General features: G+C 38.9%; 1 protein-coding gene across 1 annotated transcript in view; it reads right to left on the bottom strand.

Annotated features, from left to right (window-relative positions):
* Positions 1–203: 203 nt before the first annotated feature.
* Positions 204–23,544, bottom strand: part of DIAPH2 (diaphanous related formin 2) — a 474,990-nt gene continuing 451,649 nt past the window's right edge. The window contains exon 28 of the mRNA XM_053473147.1: positions 204–1,020. Within this exon, the coding sequence (XP_053329122.1) occupies positions 956–1,020 (65 nt within the window). The 3' untranslated portion in view covers positions 204–955. The remainder of the gene's footprint in view (positions 1,021–23,544) is intronic.

Raw genomic sequence — 23,544 nt, 5'->3', positions numbered from 1 at the left:
AATTATTTTGTAAAAATATTTGTAAAAAGTACATAAGTTCAGAATTAAAAATTCCAATTTAAATCAGTTGCAAATGAAAGTATTATTTAAGAAGCCAAGTTACTTGCTTAGCTTTGGTTTCCTGCCTTGACTCTAAATACATTTCATAGAGTTCTAGTGGATGATCCACAGCTCATGATGCCTTTTAGGGGCTTTATAGTATGTTTTTTTTAAAATAATGATTTTAATTGGAATCCTCAAAAAAAAAAAACTTAGGCTAAGAGACCACAACCCACAGCTCTAAGCTTTTACTTATTGAAATCAAAGTTAAAACTGGACAGTAAAGCCACCCATGCATCTCTGATTCTAGAATTAATTAACTGTTTATGTGCGCTAACATATCTAAACATAGAGGAAATAAAACAACTACAAGCTACATGGTTCCTCATGCTCACAAAAGTAAAGCGGAAATGGAGACATATATTATAAGTGCAATATTTGTGTATATCTGGATATATCTATGTATATGTTAAGGGTTACAATTTTCAGTGCTTTGTATGTTAATAGCAATTTTCTCATCAGCTTAATAAAACCGTAATATATATTAATCCCCAGCTTTATAATAAGGACAAATTAAAATTATACGTCATATCTTCCTGGAAATTTATAGATACATAAAAGCGACACATTATATCAGACTTAACAATGCCTAATACTGCTTCTTGGAAAAAAAAAAATATATATATATATATATTTGTAGGATTTTAACACTTTCTAGAATGCCTGGCAACCTAAAACAGCTCAGTATCTTTCCGATTCCTCTGATACCGACACATTTGCGATAAGTATATAGTTCATCTGTTTTTCTTCTTATTAATTGTGCAGAAGTTTGAATTTCTTCCTGTGATGTTCCTTTATCTTGGATGACGTTAGAGTTGCCCGATTCTGTTTTCTTATTTTTTTGGCTTTGAAGAAATCATGCAGGTACCATTCTTCCGTGATGGCGAGACCGTGACCTTTCCAGAGCAGCTTGGCGGTTATCTGCAGTATAAGGGAAAAAGGAAAAAGAAAACAAACTTGTTAAAAGATGAAGAACACAAATATCTCTTTGTCAACAGGTCTTCAAACAGTCTCTAAAGCCACTTGAGATGAATATGTAAACAGGTAGGGAGAAAAAAACCTGGATCAGAGAAAGGTAAAACACTACCAGGTGCCAGGATTGGTTCGACTTCTGCAATCAGCATTAAATAAGTTTCCTGATCAGAGGCACGGGAACGATGAAAGCAGAGAAGGTTCACGCTAACACAGTTCCCTTGGCGATATCTGAATACAAAACAAATCCGAGGCTAAGTTGTCATTCTACAAGGCGACTGTGCAAGTTCGTCGGAAGACACTTCAATTACCTCTCAAAGCGTGAACGCAGAAGGTGGCAAAGTATACAGAAAGGCAAACTTAAGAAAGGCTCATTGATGTTCTTTTAAACTTAAGGAACATAACCTTGATTTTCTTGCTAAAACTGGTACTTTTCAATGACAGTCATTGAATGTAGTTTAACTTTGTGCTAGGGCTAGGCAACCGGCACCTCCAAAGTTCCTGGCTATACTCATACTCATCATTCTCAGCTACTTATGCTCCTACGAGTCAACAAATGTATCAACTGTGCATTTATTAGGCTCGTTTTCTACTGTTTGAAAACTTATGCTAATACGATTTTGCTTTGTTTATTAGGCAAATGGAAAGCTGAACAGCAAAGGAGGTGGGGCTTCTGCCATTGCGACCTCATAAGTTCTGTCCTCGCTTAATAAAACCTAATAGAAAGCACATAAATGAATGGATTCTTCACTATTAAAGGGGCAGCTGTGTCGTTTTATTTTACATTATTGCACCCAAGTACTTGTTTTGGGCAATTGTAATCCCAAATATACAAAGCTGCCCTGGAGGTCTTCTGAGATCATAAAATGTAATGCTACTGAAAACCTCATAAACTGGTGGTTACTTTGGCCAGAACTTGCTGTCTTTCTCCTACAGTTGGATCGGGACCAAACCTTCTCTAAATCTGATTTTTTACCTTAAACTACTTTTACAAGGCTGACCAACAACACCTGTTGGCAATGGATGTGGCCGAAATACCTAAACTCAATAATTAGGAGGGGTGTCCCCATACTGTTGGTCATATCGTGTAGGTACAGACCAAATGCTTCTGATGGCTCACCAAGCTATCAATGTTATCTGTACAATACTTGAGAGCGGAGAAAGTATAAACTGTCCGTGTATTTCTAATGTAACTTGCATTAAAAATAGATTTGACTCCTCGGGGTACATGCAGATTAATTAAACATTGTCTGCTATAAAAACTGAAGTGTTACAAGCGGCTGAATATCACTTAAATATTGTTTCATTATATCTCATCTGGTTTCTATCATAAATTCAGTACAATTGTTTCCTTTCAACCAATGTGTATCGTAATTTCCATTAGCATGTATTGTTCCGGGTTTCAGAGAGAGGTTAAAAAGCTGGTGCGAACAAGCAAGTGATTTATGTATTTCTCCATGATCCTGTACAATGGCATTTCGGTGTATTATGAAGAGAAATGTCCTTGTAGGACTTTAACAACATGGTACAATTTCACGGACAGCATTTGTTTACTTACAATGGTTTCACCAGTCTCTTTCTTTTCCTGGTAAGGATTAAAATGAAACATGAAGGCCGCAAAATTGAGGAATTGATTTCAACATCGTAGTTCGCAACGTTTTAAAGTTACAGGACTTGTTAGAAATACATTTATTTTTTTAAGTGACTTTATAAAAGGAGTGTAAAACTTTTTTTTTCCATTCAACTGCATTTTGAGATCCATGGACTTTGTAAGGGCCTGTCTTTGTTTGCCAAAGGTATACTTATTATGCCCCCATACGTCCACAAAGGCCCTGAGTTGTAATTTATACGGTGATGTCAGAGGGTGATTAAGGATATAGCAAAACCTATGTATGCATGTGACTGCACATTGTGTCATTTAAGTGGCAGCTGGCTTTAAAGTGCCAGCACTGATTTTAATCCCCTGTCCATCCCTGATTTAAATAACCAAATGATTAAAGAAGGGAGTTAAGATAAAGTTGGGTCAAAGTATGTTAAAGAAGCCAAAGGAGACCAGAAATAGGGTTAAAGAACTGAGATTAAGACCACATCGGTATGTTAAGGAAGAAAATAGATGAATTAAAAACATTTGTAAGGAAGGAATAATAATAATAAAAAAAAACTATGAAGAATGGTCCGAGCTGTAATTATGACTCTTGCCGCCAGGTAGCTCAAGCTTGTGCCTCATATTGAGGAACCTGAGCCAGCTGACCATTTTTGTCCCCATGGAAGTTACGGTCCTGGGAATAGAAGGGGTTTTAAAAGCTTGCTGAATGAGAAAAAAAGGTAAAAGAAAATGTTGGCAAATAGTGATAGATATAGGGGAGAATGTTGAAAAAATAGACAGTAGTGTACACAGATACAATAACAAGCGCACAGTGATACACAGAGGCCAGCTTGTGTCTTTATGGCTTCAGTAAAATATATACATTCTCTACCACATGGTCCAGCCTCTTCATCTGTACCATAAGCCAGCAGATATAAAATAACATTAGTTTTTTTGACTAGAGAGAAACAATGGGTATAAAAATATAGACACCTGATATGAATGCCCCAGTACCTCAATTGTTGTCATGAATTAAGCTTCTGATCAGAGTCCCCGTGGGAAATTAATAAAAGGCATCTCACACATTGAGATGGGCTATCTTATCATATCCATAGCTTGGCAAGTCATGTAAGGACTGTAACGGGGTGAGCGATAGAGGTTTGTTATGGAAGAGACATAACTCGCTGCTCCATTGTTACTGTTACCCTGTTCAGAGAGGGGGTGGTAAGAGGGTACTACCCTTAGCAAGACCTAGGCTGGAGCCATTTATCAGGTACATCCAGAAGAAGGCTATGGTAAGGTGCACGGTGTGAATCCATAACGTTTCAATCATATAATAGCTCCTTGCAGGGAGATTTTGTTCAGCCATTATTTGGTTTGTGTTATAGAAATGAATAAAAATATACTATTGCGCCCCAAAAAGGCAAGGACAGCTTTCAATAATCAACATGATATTAATTAATAGTTTTCTAAGTCTTGTTTTTCCATTGCCTTTTCAAAAACACAACAAGTGTTTTCCATTTCCAAGATGTAAACATACAGATGCGTGAGTCATTTGCTTAAAGTGTGAATGAAAAATAACGAAGCGTGTTGACTGTTTACCAGAACGTGGCCCGTTGCAAAAGACACGGCTGATGAAATTTTGTCTAGATGTTCCATCAGGACCCAATAGACACAATCTTCCCAGATACACAACCTCTCTAGGGAGGCTATTGAATTCTAAGTAAGGACACACAGACTTATGTAGCTAATGCTCATTAACCACTTGGCTGTTGGGTTAATGTGCTAAGACATGCATCTGGGTGATGCGTTGAGCACACCGGGCATTAAGAGGTTAAGGTGTTGACTTATGAGTGCGAAGGAGATAAATAATAAATGAGAATGTGGATTCTGCATAGTAGAACCAAACACTTTAGGACATCTGGAGAGAGACAGGTATAGAGGAAGGCATAGTTAAGCAAGGATTAAATCTACAGTGCCACCTAGCAGCATGTATCCAGACTGTAAGCTGTATATTTCTCCGTCACATCTAGAGCTGCAGGGAGCTTGTGAGTTCTGGGGAAGGAGGGGGTATCAGTGTAACCCTTTCTGTGCTGGGGCAATCGCCATTAAACACCGATTTGACAGCACAGGGGTCTTTTAAGCAGACACAGTCGCAGGTTTCAGGCTAGACGCAGCTCTGCGTTTCATTCTGATTGTCTGCTGACACATCCGTTTTGATAATTCCTAAACTCTTACAGGATTACCCCCTGCTTCAGACTTTCAATAGAAGGAGCCTTGCGTTCATACGGTGCTGATTTATTTGTCATCAAGGCTCCCATCTGTTCCTGGTATATGATTGACCAGGTGACACTCCCAGCTCAATTCCTATTTTTCTGGGGATGATGGGATGTGTAGTCTAACTATGGTGCATCTTGCTTGGGCTTGTTCATTACGTTAGTACGCAGACAGAGAGTTATTCTGCGTGTAGAGCTCTAGATGAACTGACAGGCTCGGCAAGAACCTGGCAGTAACGTTACCCACCACTAAAGAGCCCTATGATGCACATACAGATTTTTCCAGTTTAACCCATTGAGTGCTATGGGTATAGCTACATTCAAGCTATATGTATATATATATTCACATATATATACAAAAGAGCAAGTCTATACCTCCCAACACATAGTATGTCTGTTGACAGACATTAATGGGTACAAGCATGTTGGCCTGCGAGTAATCCCATGGGTCCTAAGTCTTGTTGGAACAGCATGAAGGTCCTAGTTTAAACTTCCCATGTGGGAACAGGGCCTGCCTAGCCCTAAAACCGTAGAGATATGAGCAGAAACCCTGCAGAACTGGGACCTGGAGTGACTTAAATCATACACCAAACCCATACCCAAAGAAAATAACGTGACTATGCAGGGCAGTGTGAAAAGAATGTGCCTTTCAGCCCTATGGATCAGAAAGTTCTCACAACATACCATGGAACCGGCTCACGTCTCCTCTCTATTTATATGCCTCTATTAAAACTTTCGTGTTTTTTGTCACTGGATAATAAACCACCTGTGGCTGTAAACCATGTTTCTAGCTATGTCGAGCTTTTTTCTCAAATCCTATATTCATTCTTCTGCCTTCTATATTACGGTCTCCTGAATCTTAAATTTCTTGACTCCTGCTTTAGCTCGACTGAATCACGTTTTCTATGCATTGTATATCAGTTTGCAGGGGACTCCGTCGCAATCCACAGTATGTGGCCAATATGAAAAAAAAAGAAAAACCTTGATATGGAAAGCTGCCGCAAGATATATACACACACCAAAACAAAAAGGCTCGGTCAGCTTTATACAAAGTTACGGATGCATGAGAAAAGGAAAAGGGGCATCAGGGATTCTCAGAGAAGGACAATTGAAGAATACTTACTGAGACTTTGCTTTCATTTTTTATGCATTTTAAGCATGTATTTCAATGAGGATGGGTTGACCTACTTGGCATTTCTATTTGAGAGCTTGGTGCATTGGAAAAAAACATTCAAAGCAATTTATACTTTTATGTCAGGGCTACATTCTTACTTCTCTGTATATCGGTCTCTGTATCTGGGTCGCATTAAAAGAGGGTTCATTGGGCATCAAAAAACAGGGTTTTGGTATGATTATTGGATACTTTTCAGAAGCATGGAAACAGTCAGAAATGCATTCTCAGAGGAAAAAAAACACCATTGAAAAAGCCTTTTCTTATGCAGAATACTTGGGTCCTTTTCATCGGTAGCACATACATTATCAAAATGGAACATTGGGCCTGAAAGGCTTGTCCCCTCCATACTTGGAAGCTTGTTTTATATAGATATGACATCTTCAGCTAGCTAAGCATCGTGGGAGTTGTAGTTTAACAACAGCTGGAGACCTATCTCTTGTCCATCACTTATTTCTTCAAGCTCAGACTAGATAATATTTTCTATGCAATGTTTAAGAGGACTCTGTCGCAATCCACAGTACCACAAAAACCCAATATGTGGCCTTAAAGTACTATGTCCTCCTTGCCATCACCAGTCCGGCCCTGTATTCCTTGTTCATTCATTAGTTCTCTGTTGTGGCGTCTTCTTAACGACTAAAGAGTTAAATAAACTTTCAAGACCCAAGTTTTACATTGTGTTTATTGCGTTGCCCCCGGTAGCATCTGACTTTATTCCCTTCTATCATAGATTTTATTATCTGTCCATCCCTGGTATGATTGAAGGATTACAGAGGTTGTGTATTCACAAAGCTGTTTAAGCCAAGGGTCCGGGTCACATAATATCATAGAAGGAAAACATTCATTTCACGGATCTAGACAGGACCAGGCACAATGGATTGACGCTGAGAACATTTTGCCTGTTTGCTTTTGTCTGTGTTTCCGCAGATATATTATGTTTTAAGTCAAAAGAATTCCGACGAGTTTTTTCTGTAGGCTCCGTCAGGGGGATGTTGCTACATTGTGTGGTGTTCCGCTGCCAATAGCTTCAAGACACACTCAGACAATCAGGATAGTTAGCCAAATACAGTAGAACGCCGTGTGAGAAGAAAACTTTTCCAAACATCTTTTTGATTTTATCACCTAATATCTCGCCTTTGATTTCGGCTCCTGGTGGGTAATGCTAACAAAAGTTGTTTTTAGTCTGTCTTTTAACAGAGCTGTGAATATCTACTAGATTGACTATGGGCTCAAATAACCCCAGAAGCGAAGATCAAAAGACATTCTAAGTGCAGCAAAATGCTTTTCCTTTCTTTAAGGCAGACGGCTTACATTAGTCCTTGTTTAAAAGAAATCGTCTTGAAGTGCTAGCAGATCATTTAGGGATAGGACGAGGCGATTTTCTCTGAACATGAGAGTTCGATATTTTTTTTTTAAGAAAAAACTATGAATAGCAAATTCCCTTTGGAACAATTTGTTTCTTTTCCCGCAGGTCTTATTGACGCGGCAATGTTCTCATAAGTGGTCGTCAGAACTTTCTTGTCCTTTCAATTTTATAAGTATGTATTTAATTGTCTTCCACTTGTGTACCACCTCAGATATATAGCTGGACTGGGGATACAATTTAAACCGACCGGGTCCAATATAGCCCCTATTGCTATCCAAGGAATTCAACATTATTGATGCAGAAATACCCACTCACTAGTAAAAAGAACAACCTGCCGTTTGCCCAACCTCTTCTACAACCAGACCATGCCCAGTACTGGGGAAGGGCAGACAAGGGCAGGGGCTGTTGGCTGCTCTGATTGAGTTGTGGGCCACAACTGAAGCTTTTTGGTGTGCTACTTGTAGTTCCACATACAGCCACTAGGGTGTCTAGAGTAACAAGAATTGACGGTAGCTTTAATGCTTTAATCTTGTGGCCCAATACAACCCTAAAGACAGGACTTCTTGTCCTGTCCTCCATGCCCCATCCACCCCAATTGGGCCATCAAGCACCAACTAGATCCAATCCCTGGAAAAAGACCATCTGGGCACCAAAGCCTGCAAGGGCCCAATCCCAGGTGGCAGGCCACAGGGGCGCAGTCTCGGGTAGAAAGCCATAAGGATCAATGAGCCCGTAACAGATGAGAGCCACTGGGCACCAATCCTGGAAAGTGGCCAGCTGGCCCACATAGCCTGCAAGACTCAGTCCCAGGTAGTGGTCCACGGGGCCAATGAGGCCGGGTCACCCTATTTGCCCAGGCTCCATATACGGGTACTGGTTATACCCCACTGATGGTAGCCTTGCTGCTGTATATAATATATGTTAAAAGTGCCTCTTACTGTTAACAACTGCTCTTCTTTTATGTTGTCAGATAAAAGCAAGTTCATGTTTTAAAAGCTGCAAAGCCATCGCTGCTTAGACAGATGCCAACAAGGTCACAAAAACATAACATTCAACAGATATCTTTAAAATAACAACTTTTCTAAAGCTGGTAATGACTTTATGTTATGTGGCATGCTGGCGCAATACATTAAGTTTCAACGGCTACATCATCAGATATTAATTTTAAGTATTACAAACACAACCGACTAGTAGATATGCAAGCGGCTGGCTTCTGAATTATGGCTTCGGGTCAAATTGTTGTTGCGCAAGTCATTTAACTGACAATTAAATAAGTTAATATGCAGAGTCTGACTGTTAACTTGTACAAATGATGACATTTACCAGTTCAGCAGCCGCATCCAGATGTGACTGCATGTATCAAAGTAATGAAAAGGGAATTGAATCCTGCCCTCCTGTATCACAGAAAGGCATTAATCAGCACTGCCAGCTAAACAGGAATGCATGAGAAAGCCTAAATCGGAGATTCCAACCTGCGGCACAACATTAGATGTTGGTGGCCCCAGTCAAATTTTATTATAAGCGAGACGTGCCTCTGTATTTCACAGCATCCTCACCCGTTCCTTAAAGAGAGTGTGTGCCGTGTACAGAGCACAGGGCCCTGCCCCTAGGGAGACTGAGACACGGCGATACTTCATTAAAAGCAAAAAGAAAATACAAAACCACAATGAAAGCAAGTTCACAGTTATCCTCTACAGACGGACTAGAGAATAGATAGATAGGTAGGTAGGTAGGTAGATAGATAGATAGATAGATAGATAGATAGATAGATAGATAGATAGATAGATAGATAGATAGATAGATTTTAACAATACATGATTGTGTTATGTGTGCAGCTGGATTCCTTATAGCTAACAATACAATTCCTACAAGAACTAACATTTTTTTAACATAATTGTGAATAGCACCCTTAAATGAGGGTGCGTCCCATGCATGGTGTCAGCGGGCCACCCACTAGGTAGTCCTGGCCGTGTCCCGCAGGGGAAGGGTCCAGGTAGCTGGAGCCCAAAAGTTCCCTGGTATGACAGTGAGCTTATGCTGAAGGAAGAGCTTGACTGGCCCTGTATAATGTATAGTTAAATCAGTGATTCAGTTATCCATTATAAAGGACAGCAGAGATAATATAGCTGGAGGAACCTGCTAGTGTTGGCTTCATAATGAATAGAGACATGCGAGAAAAGCACAACCCTCTCTTTAGTTGTAACGTCTGATAAAAATCAGGGTGTCACATTAATAAATTCAGTGTGATTGACAGACCTTTAGTTAACCCTTTTTTATCAGATGAGCGTGACAAGTCCCTCTAAGCACTGAAAAGGTTAACGTGTGGTCATGAAACGTCTCTGAAGCAGCAGGAATAGTTAATATTCAATGAAGTTTGAATCGGTGGTCAGTCAGCAGATACTTTTAACTTTTATCTCAAAAGCAGGACCTGCTGACACAGCACTGAGAACATTACCAGACATAGGAACGTTACTGTCTATCAAAGACTCATTTTGACACAACACGCGCCAGCCTCCAGGGGTACTTTAAAAATCAATCGACTTTAACCTTTTCTCCAAGGGTAACTGGCCTCTGAAATCACTCAGGGAAACCTATATACTAAGACATTAATATCAGTCTTCCTCCTTATCCTGAGATTGAATTCCCGGGTGAGAGTTAAAAACACCAACTCAGACCCGAGGGATAAGCGCAGGAGATAACACTCGTCACATTACTGACAAGTCTTTCACTTTTTTACATTAAATTCTGCTTTATGGAACTAATTGGGAGCGTTATGTGAATCCATGCATCATTTTAACCTATTGAATGCCATCAGGAGGAGCAACCAAACGTCTCCACAACGAGATCCATTTTAGACGTAACCCATTTGAAGCTCTTTAAGTACTGACACAAAGTATCCGGCAAATGATCTATGTAACATTTGTAGCGAAACGTCTCCCAAATAATGATTTTCTCATGTATTCCTATGTTTTCAGCGAGTGCTCATCTACCCATGATCCTCTGCTCTTTCAGAAGCTAGTTTTCCTGACTTGGAAGCCTCTTAGAAATTGAAACACGGCACCGATTGTGTCACACGTGATGCACCAGCAGGCGGCACAGCCATCCTTATATGATGTCATATTTCACGGTCCATTATTTTGCATTGCCAGACAGAAGTAAACTATGGAGGACCACCATCTCTGCACATCCCTCCCCAGGGTTACTGGGTTGGGGAGATTGTGATCTCCTCTTTAATCAGTCCATTGAGCACTGGTGCTACAGGAAGCCTGATCACCCAACAGAGCGAATGGCTCCCTGCTATGTGGCATAGTCGGTCTAGGCCAGAACATGCCACCGGTGACGCTCACTGTATTTTCTGCATGTTAATCACACTAGGCGATATGGAAACTAAGGGACAAGTTCTAAAAAGTTTTCCTGCTCTCCTGGTTCAAGTAACCAAAGCCAACTTAGTAGCCATTACTAGATTTTCTAATGACAATGCAAATATGACATCTACCAAGAGCAAACAAGGTGGGAGTCCCCCTTTAATCACATATTATATCAGAATATATTCGATATTTGGTTATTTCCAGAGAATCTTGGGCAATACTATAGAACCCGGAACAAACCGAGGACATACGTGAGCTTCACATAGCGTAGGACCTGAACACCGGGAGCTACAGAACATGACGCTACTCAATTTTTACAGGACTTTGTCACCTTTATGTGATCACTATAGTGCGCCTCTTTCTTCATTCATTATTTATATTTTAATTATTATTGCAATAAACTTGTTTCATGAGATTTTACGGTCATTTCATCTTTTACAGCCACTGGTTTTATGGAGCTTTTGGGATTGTTTAATATGCTAGAATGCTATGTAGGTCTTTTTTCTTTAAAAGATACATAAATCACACAAACTTAAATATGGACATATAATCTTTAAATAGATTATTCTTTCCTTGCTTTTTGATAACATAGTATTATTGTCTACAAGATCCATATTATAACATGTCTATGTGAATGTGCAACGTCTACCCAGTCTTCTTCAACCACACTTGGTCCTTGGCTTTGTCTTAGCCTAATGCTGTTCCCATTTCTTCATTAGACTCAACCGTATTTGACAGCAGATATTAACCATTTGGCTCATCTATTATGTCTCTTTATTCTGATGTAAAGACTCGGTCCTTGTTCTTGTTTTAGATTCCGGAGAAATATTCCTATCCCATGCAGGTTATAATTCCCTTACAGGTTTAGCCTCTATCACTTCTGCTGGGAGGCAGTTACACTTTCTCTACCAAATTCTCTTTACCCCTTGGCAAGCACCTATTTTGGCAAATCTAACCTAGTCTGTCGAGCCTGAATTGACATACCACGTGGTAGCGTAAAATCACATTGGTGACCGTTCATGAATGAATAAGGAAATGCTTTTAATTCCAACAAACTGTGTTTGAGGCTGTCACTTGTGGTCTAATTACCTCACAGAAAGGTTCCCCTGAAACCACATACAGACTCTTTGAATGAGCCGTAACTGTGAGTAACGTCGACTTTTCCTAATTAGGAGTCCATGTAATTAGGGATATTGGAGCCAAAATTTCTATAGAACATACAAGAAAATATGAGCTTGTTAATGGTAACAAAAAAAATGGAGCAAATTCCACCAGATGAAAATACCCTATTATACCCTATTATAAATATTTCGCTTCTTCTAATAACACGATATTATGACTACAGGCTGACACAAACCCCTAATTATGTACAGGTAAGAAATCTCTCAAATGCTTTATGTATACATAACCAGACTACCATGTACATGCAAACTATTACTATTATTAATTATGAATTATTTTGTGATTAGGCGCAGTACATTGGCTACAATAACCATCTAGCTTTCCTTTCCAGGCATTTGATGTTACTGAGGGTTATCCCCATAAACACATTCATAACATATAATTGGGAACATGTATAAACTGTAATTGTCACTTGAACCGACACACACTCAAAAATGTTTTTTAAAAAAAGGAAAATTACTGAATTTCCCATGACAAATGTGAAGTGCTCAATGAAACCCCAATTTTTAAAGGACGTTGCAGAAGACAGGTAGGCATGGCTCAATGGTAAGGTAGTCTGGACCTCTCGCAGTTTGCCCATTCTCTGTCTACTTTATCATATCAGTTTGCCAGCTCCCACCTATATCCCATCTAGTAACCTTTTATTTATTTTGTTAGCTATTTTTTATTTTCTAGATTATGAGAGGTACCATCGGCTGCGGGCCGACAGTACCCCATACTCACCTGCTGCGGTGTGTGGCGGATATGGCCGGCCGCATGCTCTGTGAGCATAAAAACATAAGGTGTGCACATCCAGCTGTCAGCCGCACTTAAGTCGTCAGGTGGCCGCTGGCCTTAAAGTGCCAGTCCGGCCCTGAGTACAACATGGGGCAAATTCCAGATAGTTGTGAGAAAGACTCACCAGCAAAAGGACAATTTCCATCTTTTCCCTGACAGGTACTTCAGGCTACATATAAATACACCCCACATACACCCCACATACACCCCGCATTGCAGGTAAGACAGGCAGGTACATAATGCTATAAAGTGCTGACAAAAGACAAATAAATGTGTTATTTATTAGAGGGTCAAAATCCTGGGACAGTGGTTTCGTTTAAAATTTCTGGTAAAAAGGCTTAAAAGAATTATAATCTGCTTTTAAGTAACATATTTCATCTACCAGCATTCTCAGTGTCAAATGCTTAGTATTTGTCCTTGGATTGTTCCTAACAAACTTATAATAATTTAAATTATGATTGTTTTGTGCATTAAGGGGTAGTGGAGACATATGTTAATAATGGCTAATGAACTGGGAGATAAGAGGGCATTAAATCTGTCACCTTCCATCTGGCTCTGCAATAAAAATTAAAAATAAAGAGAGAGAGGAAAGAAAAGATCACCTCATAACCGGCGAGGAAAAAATAGTAAACAAAGTATTTAATGCGCTGAAATTCCTCTTGACATGCAGCACACATTCTTGAATTCTGCAACTGTTATAAAACATATAAAGATACAAATTAAAGGGACAGTTTAATGTTCCAGCCTCACCCAGGGCCTGACTGGAGATAATGAGGCAGCCCTGGTTAATATGGCCGACTGCTGGACATGACATGGGTGAGTATGAAAATGTAGTGTGCGGCTGGATATGTCCTTCCAAATACATCTCCTATATGGAAAATAGTGTGGGGGGGCAGCAAATGTATATGGGGGGATTCTATAGGATGCCATCGAGCATTCGTAAAATGGACACCATGCAAATTATAAAGGACCTCTCAGATATCATATGCAGTAAAGTGATGTGATGGCTGGAGTGTCCCGGCAAATCAGGAAGACTGCTGGGAAATTAAAAATATAGAATTTTTCTATAATATTGGTAAAATGTTTTTAAAGTGGCACCTTTATGTCACACAGAGTTTTCGTTTTTTGGTTTGGAAAAAATTCTAGCAGTTCTTAGCATGTGACTGATTGAAAGAAATGATTCTACCAGAACCTCTGCTGCTGCTTCCTAACCCGTTCAGACAAGTCAATTCACGTAGTATTTTGTTTGACTTTCCCATCATAACTTATTCCTTTCAACAATAACGGCCATGACTATAAATCTCTATTCGGCTTTACTGCCCATTCGTACAAATTCAGCATATGTTCCTTCATGTTATTTCAGCTTAGACCTCTAGTTACACTTTTGTTAGTGATATGGAGGCCTTCAGCAAAAGGACAGAGCAACGGCGCGCACCGCGGGGACAGCCTCTCCCCCATTCCTCTAACTGGGGGTGAGGTTGTACCCGTGGTGTGCGCCAAGGGTCCGTCCTCCGCTTCAGGAGGCATTGATAATGCTGAGTGTGACGGGGAGAAGTGGACTAAGAAAGACAGAAGAACTAGAAGGGGTAAAACAAGAAGCAGAGCTGCAGAAAATGAGACAGGGACACAGCAGCGGTTGGCGGAGGTGGTAAGGAGACATTGGGAGAGTGAGAGAGAGCATAAGAGAGTGTAAATAAGAGAACATTGATGAGAGAGCATGGGAGAGAGTGAAAAAAACAACAAACTGCAAGCTTATCAATGGGAAAGAGATAACAAGGAGGAATAATCATGCATGTGCTGGAAACAAGAAGTTAATGTGGCTGTCCCCACTTTTGATCCGTATATATTGTTCATTTAAATCAGTAAACACCATTATATAGGTTTATTTACTTCTACAGACCTAAAGAATCTGGGAAAATTACAGATTTGTGTTAAAAGTTCAGAATAAAAGAAGACTGATACCTCTTCAGTAGATGCCGCTCTTTGATTTAAGTACTGACATGATTCCATTAGACTTTTCATGTGGATTTGCTGAAAAGGCTCATGTATACAGGTGTAGAGCAATTATTAGACTTGCTATTTGAATGTATTCAGATTCCCATTAGACGCTGAATGCTTCAATGACCCCATTATTTTACATTTACCATTCCCAGACCTGATCAACTTAATTATTCCGACTAGTGAAACATTTAGGACATGAATTTCTGATTTGTCTTAAACCGAATGGGACAACTTCTAAAGTGTTTCATTATAAAAAAAAAATAGCACAGAGGGAATGATGAATCTGATGATGTGGTGGGAGCTTTAAAGCAAGTCAGGATACGGGATGTGCGTTAGACGATTGTTATATTCACTTACTGCTTCAAGCAACCATTTAGAATAAGAAAACCTGTCAGATTGTTGAAGGTTCCAAATAATTTTGGAATGAGAAACAAAGACAGATACAGTGATTGAACTGGCTAATGAGTATAACTGAAGGCTTCGTTTTATATGATGAATACAGTATTAGAGTCAGGACGATTCCTTTTCTGCTTATTATACTTTAAGAGACCATTAAGTTACGTATATTTTACAGACTTTAAATAATGGTAGCTTTCTAGTTTAATTAAAGGAGCTTTGGAGAAAGGGGCCATGCAGAGAACATGAAGATGACAAAGAAGATGAAAGAGACAAAGAAGAAGAAGAAGAAATACAATTTTGTAAGCTTCGGAGAAAGAGACTATGCAGTATAATAATAATAATAATAATAATAATAATAATTTGTATGCTTTGTAAAACTGTAAAGTTTTACTCTTAATGTGATTACAATAACAATAATTAATATTAATATTATTCTTGTTACAGGAAACACAAAGCACAGATGGTCCAAGCAGTTGTTTTTTCATAAATGTGGTCCCTTCTATTGGAAACTAAAAACATAATTGCATCCCTGGCAACATAGATAAAAAGGAAAGGAAGTAAAAGTAGTGTGGCCTAATGTAAGCTCACCCATTCACCATTTACTTCCCCAATTTACCATGTTCCACACACCTTTTTCCATGTTCTAAGTTTTCACCTTTAAATTGTCCAAAGGTCCTGCTTCTAAATAAAAATATAGGTGTGGGATAGCTCCAGTTTGCATAAAATGACTTCATGTCAAACATACCTCTGTGTAGAGTAAAACTGTACTGATATAAGAATTATGAATTTCATGGTATGGTGCGAGTGACACTTTTACATGACAGGAGAAGGGCCTACCTGGCAGCCCCCTTTTTCCCCTCCTCCCAGAAACCACAATAACGGACGTATACCAAATGTAATTTTAACAATTGTGTTTATTTAATTCTTTCTTAACAATGTAAATAAAAGTCAGCTATGAATTATTTTGTCCACGGTGCAATCCAACTTGCATCTCCGCACCGTGACACTAACACAACTAAAACTGTCAAGGGTCAAGTACCATTAACCCTTCGTAAAATTCACTCCAATGTGTTGGGCGCTTAACGAACGCCCCCTTTTAACAATTAACCGGCCACCATCAAACTGAAACAGTAACCAGTGTAACCGTCAATGAATAACACCAGCTGGCATAGGCGTGTAAACCGTCCCTTGCCCATCAGCCAGTGGCACCAATAGGAATCTCAAGGGCCCCCAGCTGGAAGAGTGTCTTGCACTTAAACCTGAAGGCTTGTGCACCAAGAGCCAACCACCCCTAAGGGTGAGTAGCTCTTGCACCATGCCAGCATAAAACCTCCAAGAAAAGAAAAAACAAACCATAAAAAGGGAAGGGTGGTAGGGAGCCCAATTTATAGTCTAAATTACAGGGGGTGTCACCAGCGATCGCTGACCAACCCCTAATCAGAGATTTACATACAGCTGAATTGATTATTATAGCTAACTCATAAGGGCAAAAGGTGAAAGTGGGGGAGGAGAGGAAGGGCAGCCCAGTCCCCCCATTCATGGACCCCTGCATTCATTTCTCTCCCTCCGGGGCTGTGCTTTATTTTTGTGTTCATTTTTTAAAAACAAACCAAAGGGTTGGCTTTTGGGGTCCTATTTCAGCTAGAACTGCCTGAACGGCTCATATATAGGCATCAAGAAGTAGTCATATTTATAAGCACAAAACAACAAAAGAAGAGTTTCAGGCATTCCGAACAGATCTGCACAGTGACCAAATAATTCAGTCAGCTCCTATGAAGGACTTCACATTTAAACCGAAGGGGAAAAGGCTGAAATAAACAAGCAAGCACAAGTAATTCCTTCGTGCCACTTGCATCTGCTCTTAAAAAGAAACTGAACTGACATTAAAGTGGTCCCAGCGCCCCTTGTCTTCTCCTACTAACGATATATAGCGTCTGCTAAGCCCGCAATCACTGTGTCGGTGTCTGGTCTGATTGCCATCAATCCACAATCCAATCCGGGGTTCTAAAATGCTGAGCAGAGTCACGGGAGAACGGCACCAGTTTACCCTTCAGGCATATCCTGCCATCTGGCATCGCTTCGCACTTCACCGAGACACACTACATGAGACACTGCACACAGCGATCTGGACGGAAACCTCTTAAAACTACATAACAGGACTCCAGAGTCCTCCCGGTGGTGGGAAGCTAAGAAGAAGTTGTGCAAAGTCCTTCTAAGAAAATAGTTCAACCCTTTAAGGCAAAATTACAATTCTGATGCCGGTTCACTTTCAGCAAAACACCTGTATTATTATTATTCAGGTTATATTCACTGGAAAACACTATTTTACCAGCATGGTAGTTGATATCTTGGAGACTCGAAGTGGAATGAATGATATTTTAAGAATAAAATATGTGGTGGTACGTTGAAACATTAATTATGATTGGCTTTTTTAACTATTGTTCTTTTTTGGGTTTGGAGAAAGGGAAGCCAAAGATATTATTGGGCATTCTGATCTGCGTATAAGTATCGACCCCAACATATTTATCGACTTCCCCATTTGGAGGTAAAACCACTGAATACCCTTCTGTTTGGGGTAAGATCTGCGTAATAGTGGGAGAGGTCTGCTCATCTTATCTCACTGTGCAAGACCTAGGTTGTTAGGTGAGGCTTAACATGTGTCCTCCTAAGGTCTCTAGCTCAAAAATAATAAGCAGCCTTTCCATATGATCTGACTAATGTTTTTGTGGGTTGGCTGGCATTTACTATTGTCAAGGTTCTCAAAATGTAAATCATTTAAACATAAAGCACGGAATCTGAAATCCATTGTTGTAGAAACTCTGATCTTAGCCGTTATTATCACCCATTAGTGCCTGCTCATTGCCTTCTTCATAAACATTACAGGGAAGCTCCCAATCACTTATTTGTCTAAGGTCACCCATTACCCATTGCTAATTTCTTGGTTTTATATACAACTCAGTCTACATGTGCAACATGGCTCGCTTTCAACAAGATTGCTAAAGAGCTATGATTTCATTTTATGTGGCAACACTTTTTTCCCCCAACTGAATAAAACAAGGTAAATGTTTTATTTAACGGTTTTATAACGTAGGCGGAAAATGATCAGGAAGTTAAACTGAGATTTTTACTTATGGTGAATCAAACTGTCTGTAACTAACTCGAATGCAAACCTACATGGGAATAGTGAAAAAAAATTATTTTACACTATTTACCATTTTAAAAAATTAAGAGGATGACCAACTGTATATCTATTGAGTGAATGGTCAAATCAGGTGAGAATTGCCCTGTGTCCATTTCCTTTAACACTTCCTATATCCAATAAAATAATACATTTATTTAAATAGCTTATTAAATTAAAATAAATAATTACCCAACATAATCACATTAACTTAAATCACAAACCCAACAATAGAGGCTATGGCTGAGAATAAGAGTGAACATTCCTTTGGCTGCAATGGTGATTGCTCAAGATTAACTTTTTTTTTGCACCATCAAGAATCTGTATAAATTACTCCTTAAGCCACAATTATAAGAATATCTTTGCCTTAACTGTCTACCAATCAAAAACATGTACGTGCCATCCGCACAGTTCAGATTCATCTCTCCGTACCTGGGACTGGCAACCCAATACTCACGTATCTCTTGTACAACTGCCCTGGTGGATTTGGCCTCTTGAGAAGACAACCATCAATGAAACATTCAACAGATTTGTGGGGGGAGGGGGGAATCTGATGCAAATTACGTGAAAGTAATCTGCCATCCAGAAACAAAATTGCCAGCTTCCAGGGCCTCTGTCTTCTTTCCTTAAGAAAGAAGGACTCCATGGACCCCATGTCTCCTCCACCCAGACCACCCAATCTTGCTCCACATTCCAGCCGCCAATTTTATAATTCAACCCGATGTGATATATACTCCTCGGCGAGTGGAGCGAAACAGAGAATTCCTTATTCCTGAATCGCTCCCGGCTCTAGACAAATCAATGTTTTGGCCCTTGACTGGTCTGCCGTGATTTTCTAGCATTGCGAGAGTTAATACTGGATGCTAAAATTCTTCCGCAACATCAAACACCTTCTTTTTTTATTTTATTGAATCAAAGCTCAATTGAAGCAGAAAATAATAACTGCAACTCAAAGCAGCATATAAAAGCTGTCCACAGACGCACTTATCAGGGACACAATACATCGTCAGGGTAACCTGCATCCTTGCCTTTCTAACTGAGGCCGATTCTAAAACATAGAACAATAGAGAACCAGGTGGATGGAGGAGAATATTCATGTCCTCGTTTGTTTCCATTATGTGTGTGGTTTTTGTACTCGTATTATTACTATTCCAAGTAAAATTGGGCTAAAGAGTGATTTCAGGCTGGAATCAAATATATTCATTCTCATTACATCAAAACAGATTCTGCGGTCAGTTTCATAAAATTAGAACATGATGCTTTAGTTCTGACTTTCATGTGAACGTACAATATTTTATTGCAGGTGAAATATTTTACAAAGAGGCAGCTTTTTTTTTTTACTTTTTTGGAGAGTAGTCTCAATAGAGTTTGCCCTGTCAACTGAGCCATTCTATTATTGGTTGCTATGGTGATAAAACTAGTTTTCAAACTTTGCGCCACCATTCCTAACTCCAAATCACCCTCGATGTGCCAAAGGAAACCAGAACGTTGACCTTTTGAGAAAAATCTGATTAATTAGGGTTCCACTTTTGTAAACTTACAATCTTTCATGAAGTTAGGCAGGGAAGTTAGATTGTAAATGGATAAAGTGAAGAATGTTAATTTTTTCCAAATATTATAACGGAAACTTTGCAAAGGTGACATTGGGTATCTTGTGGAAAAGTTTATTTGCAAAGAGGTAGCATTTTAATATATTGTCAGTTTGTTTCTTTATTGACAAAACCAATTATCGGTCACCTGCCTGTGTCAATAAAGTCCGTCACATCTCTTTGTGACCCCTCTCAACGTGCCTGGCCTTGCTATGACTGCCTTAAGCTTGCCTGTAATACACCGTAACATGCAATTTGATTCATTTCGGCTGTAAAACATATCCAGCTCGTTTGTCACTAGCATCCTGGTTTCGGTCCCTGAGCAGTCTGTGAAATAATACAAAAAGGTTATACAGCCTAGGGAGGGCCATTAAATCCTGTAAATAGTTTGCCACGGCACAGACACGATAGGGCATCGCGTACCAACTGCTACTGCCGCAGGAGCTTTCTCTCCTTGGCAGAATAATACCGAGCACTTCAAGCAGGTCAGCCTGGTTCTTCAGGAGCTGTGCGTTACATTTCAGTGCCAAAATACGTGATTGTTTCTAAGAGCGTGTAGAATGTTGCGCTAATGTTATCGTTCTTTTTTCACTCTAATGCAGAGCAAAACTATTTTGCCACGGAATTAATGACGCAGACAAACGTTTTGGTGCTTTTCGGTAGTCACAGAATAGCCGACGAAGAAATATGAAGATCTTAACTAAGCACGGAAGGTGTTCAAAAGCACTCCTTAGATATCTGAAGCTGAAACTATAATGCGCTGCGGTTTCCCCTTATGAGGCATTCCCATCAGCCGGAGTGCCCAAGCTTGTCAATCAAAACAAAGTCATCATCGCCTGCCATATTGAACTTAATCCTCTGGGAAAATGGATGAAGTGCGGCATCGAGACTTGTCCATGTGACATGTACCATAAGGCCCAAGACAAATCAAATTCCAATAATATAAAACAGCTGTAGTGCAACAAGTACACAACCCATTGTGTAAACCGTGGGGGGTCTGTTACCTATGCAGCACAGAACTAAGACTAGAAACCAGCATAAAGGGGCACTTCAGCTTGGCCTGTCCGATGTCATATGACTATAAGCATTATGGCTTGGAAAGGTGAAAAGCACATTAAAAGTTGACCTCATGTTGACTCTAGCATAGGCCCTTATGGCAGTTTAGCCTTTCATATGCTTATCAATGACCCAGCTTAATGCAAAGACACAGTCTTGAGAACCTTTTATGGGTAGTTGTTACCTAAAACTTATGGAGTCTGAAACAACTTTAGGCCCTACACTTCTGGAACATTTTCCTTCCAAGTTGGGTTGTCTTGGGTTAAGAAAACAGTAACATCAATGTTGGCACTGCTCAGTGGTTATGGTTGTATTGGGAAACCTGTAGTTTGGATGTTGGAGACAATTTTTCCAGATGAGGAGCCATCAATACATTTGGTATTTATGAAGTAAAGGAACCCAACTGAGATTTTTCTGAGATTTTTTACTGAAGTCAAACTCAAATTTCTTGACATTCCCCAATAGTTTCCACCGTTCTTAGTGAACCTCACAATCTCTCTTGTAAAAGGCCACACACTGATTCTCTGCTTTCACTCTATTGATCTAATCAAATGTATGTCTATAGCCTCATATATTCTAAATGTACAATGAAGCAAACATCTATTCTAATCATTCCTCATACAAATACAAATATTTCTACAACTATTCATGCAGACAAGGACATCAGATTCCATAAAGGAGCCTGATGAATAATAGAATATAAACCACAGTAGTCAATAGTATTATATAATATATTCAAGCGGTCCCTATCCAAGACAGGAGCCTAAAATAACAGTAAACATTCCACTTGCTCATAGAAAATTGATTTGTTTTTTTTTATTTATTTAAAGTAAATGCCTGTCCTTGTTAAATAAAATTGTTACTATTCATATAATGTGCACCCATCATTGAAAAAAAATAATATAAAAAAAACATAATTTCTGATCAATACATTGAACTGGCAGGTTTGCACATTAAAATGTTTTATTTATATTTTATAATAAGTATGTATGATTTTTGTGCATTTTCATTTCATATAATTATAGAAAATTGAAAAAAAACAATAGATAAAAAATATTGTGCCTGGTTGCTATTGTTGGTTGTTATTGTAAAAATTAAAATAAAAAATAAAATAAAACCTTAATAGAAAAATAGACACATTTGGCTGAATGCATGGAAAAAAAATTTGGTGTCGAATGATACATTTGTGTATAATATCAGGGTTTAAAATCATAAGCCTGCCAATCTGTTTCATGGCTCTGTATGCAAATAAAAAAAATGTATAGATCAAATATGTGAGTGAATAGAAACAAGTAAGAGATGACAATATTAAATAAATTTGGCTTTGGAAAGACTGGTATATTTGTCTGTAATCTTATCTCTCACCGAACGTCCATTAACCTTCACATAACATATTCAAGTCACTTTACGCAAGGAGATCTCCCGAAGAGCAGCAGGTAATGGCATCGAGGTGATGCCAAAATGTCTGTGAGTTTCTGTTAGGAAATTTGTAAATGCTATAATCTCTTTTAAGTAATGTGGAACCTTTTATACAAATAATTATTTCAGTATTTAATGGGGAAAAAAGTTCAAGGACGTGTCTCCGAGCATCAGAGAAGTCATTACATTTAGAGAAGGGGCAGATCTGACTGGTGTTAATTTAGGTCTAGTTCAGCTCTAACAAGTCATTCCAATTAACAGTATGAAAGGTGTACTCTCACATTGTCTGCCATCTCTTGTTAACACAACGTACAATAGGAACAAATAAAAAGATTCACTGTTTAGCCAAGGCATGGTAATTTGAAGAGATGACTTTAGGAACTGACTTTCTGAAATAAGATGCGATTTGATGACATCGGAATTATGAGGCACTAAATTGTCATAAAGCAGGTTTTCTGAGGAAAACACCATAAATATTATTCAGATTTAGGTTATTGTGTCTCATCGCATAAGGAATAAAAACTTTAAGACTCAAGCTTTTTTAAAAAAGACTGCTAAGAAAATTGACTTGATTTTTTCCGAATAAAATAAGTAAAATATGGTATATATAGCATTACCGGTCCAAGTAAATAGTTATTAAACATCCAGAATAATACAAGAAATACATCTTATTATACAAAATCGACTTCAAAATAAAATGATCCCCTTACAAGCTATACATGTTCCTAAAACATAAAAAGGTCATAGCGAAAAAAAAGTAGGTAAACATGAAACGATTCAGTTGCAATCACATGTGGCTTCGGAATGAAAAGGTGGGAACATTCTGAAGGTTAAAATGAATCAATTACAACAATTCTCCATTTTCCCTGTCAGAGGTAAGTACGGCTATACACCAACTGCTGGAAGAAATTCACAGCCTGGGTATTACTACAAGGTATTTAGTCTATATAATTCCAAATATGATCGTTTTCAGGAAAATAATTACAAGAGGAGAAGAATACAGTTTGAGCTGTGATGCTTTATTCAAGGTCACAAGATGAGAAATTTCAATTTCTCAAATCAAAAACCAAGGGTTCCGTTGGTAGATATTCTAACTTTGTTTTCAG

Source organism: Spea bombifrons, chromosome 8 (assembly GCF_027358695.1).
Source record: "Spea bombifrons isolate aSpeBom1 chromosome 8, aSpeBom1.2.pri, whole genome shotgun sequence".
NCBI classification, from domain to species: Eukaryota; Metazoa; Chordata; class Amphibia; order Anura; family Pelobatidae; genus Spea; species Spea bombifrons.
The sequence above is the reverse complement of the archived record's forward strand: the minus strand, read 5'-3'. Positions and strand labels throughout refer to the sequence as shown.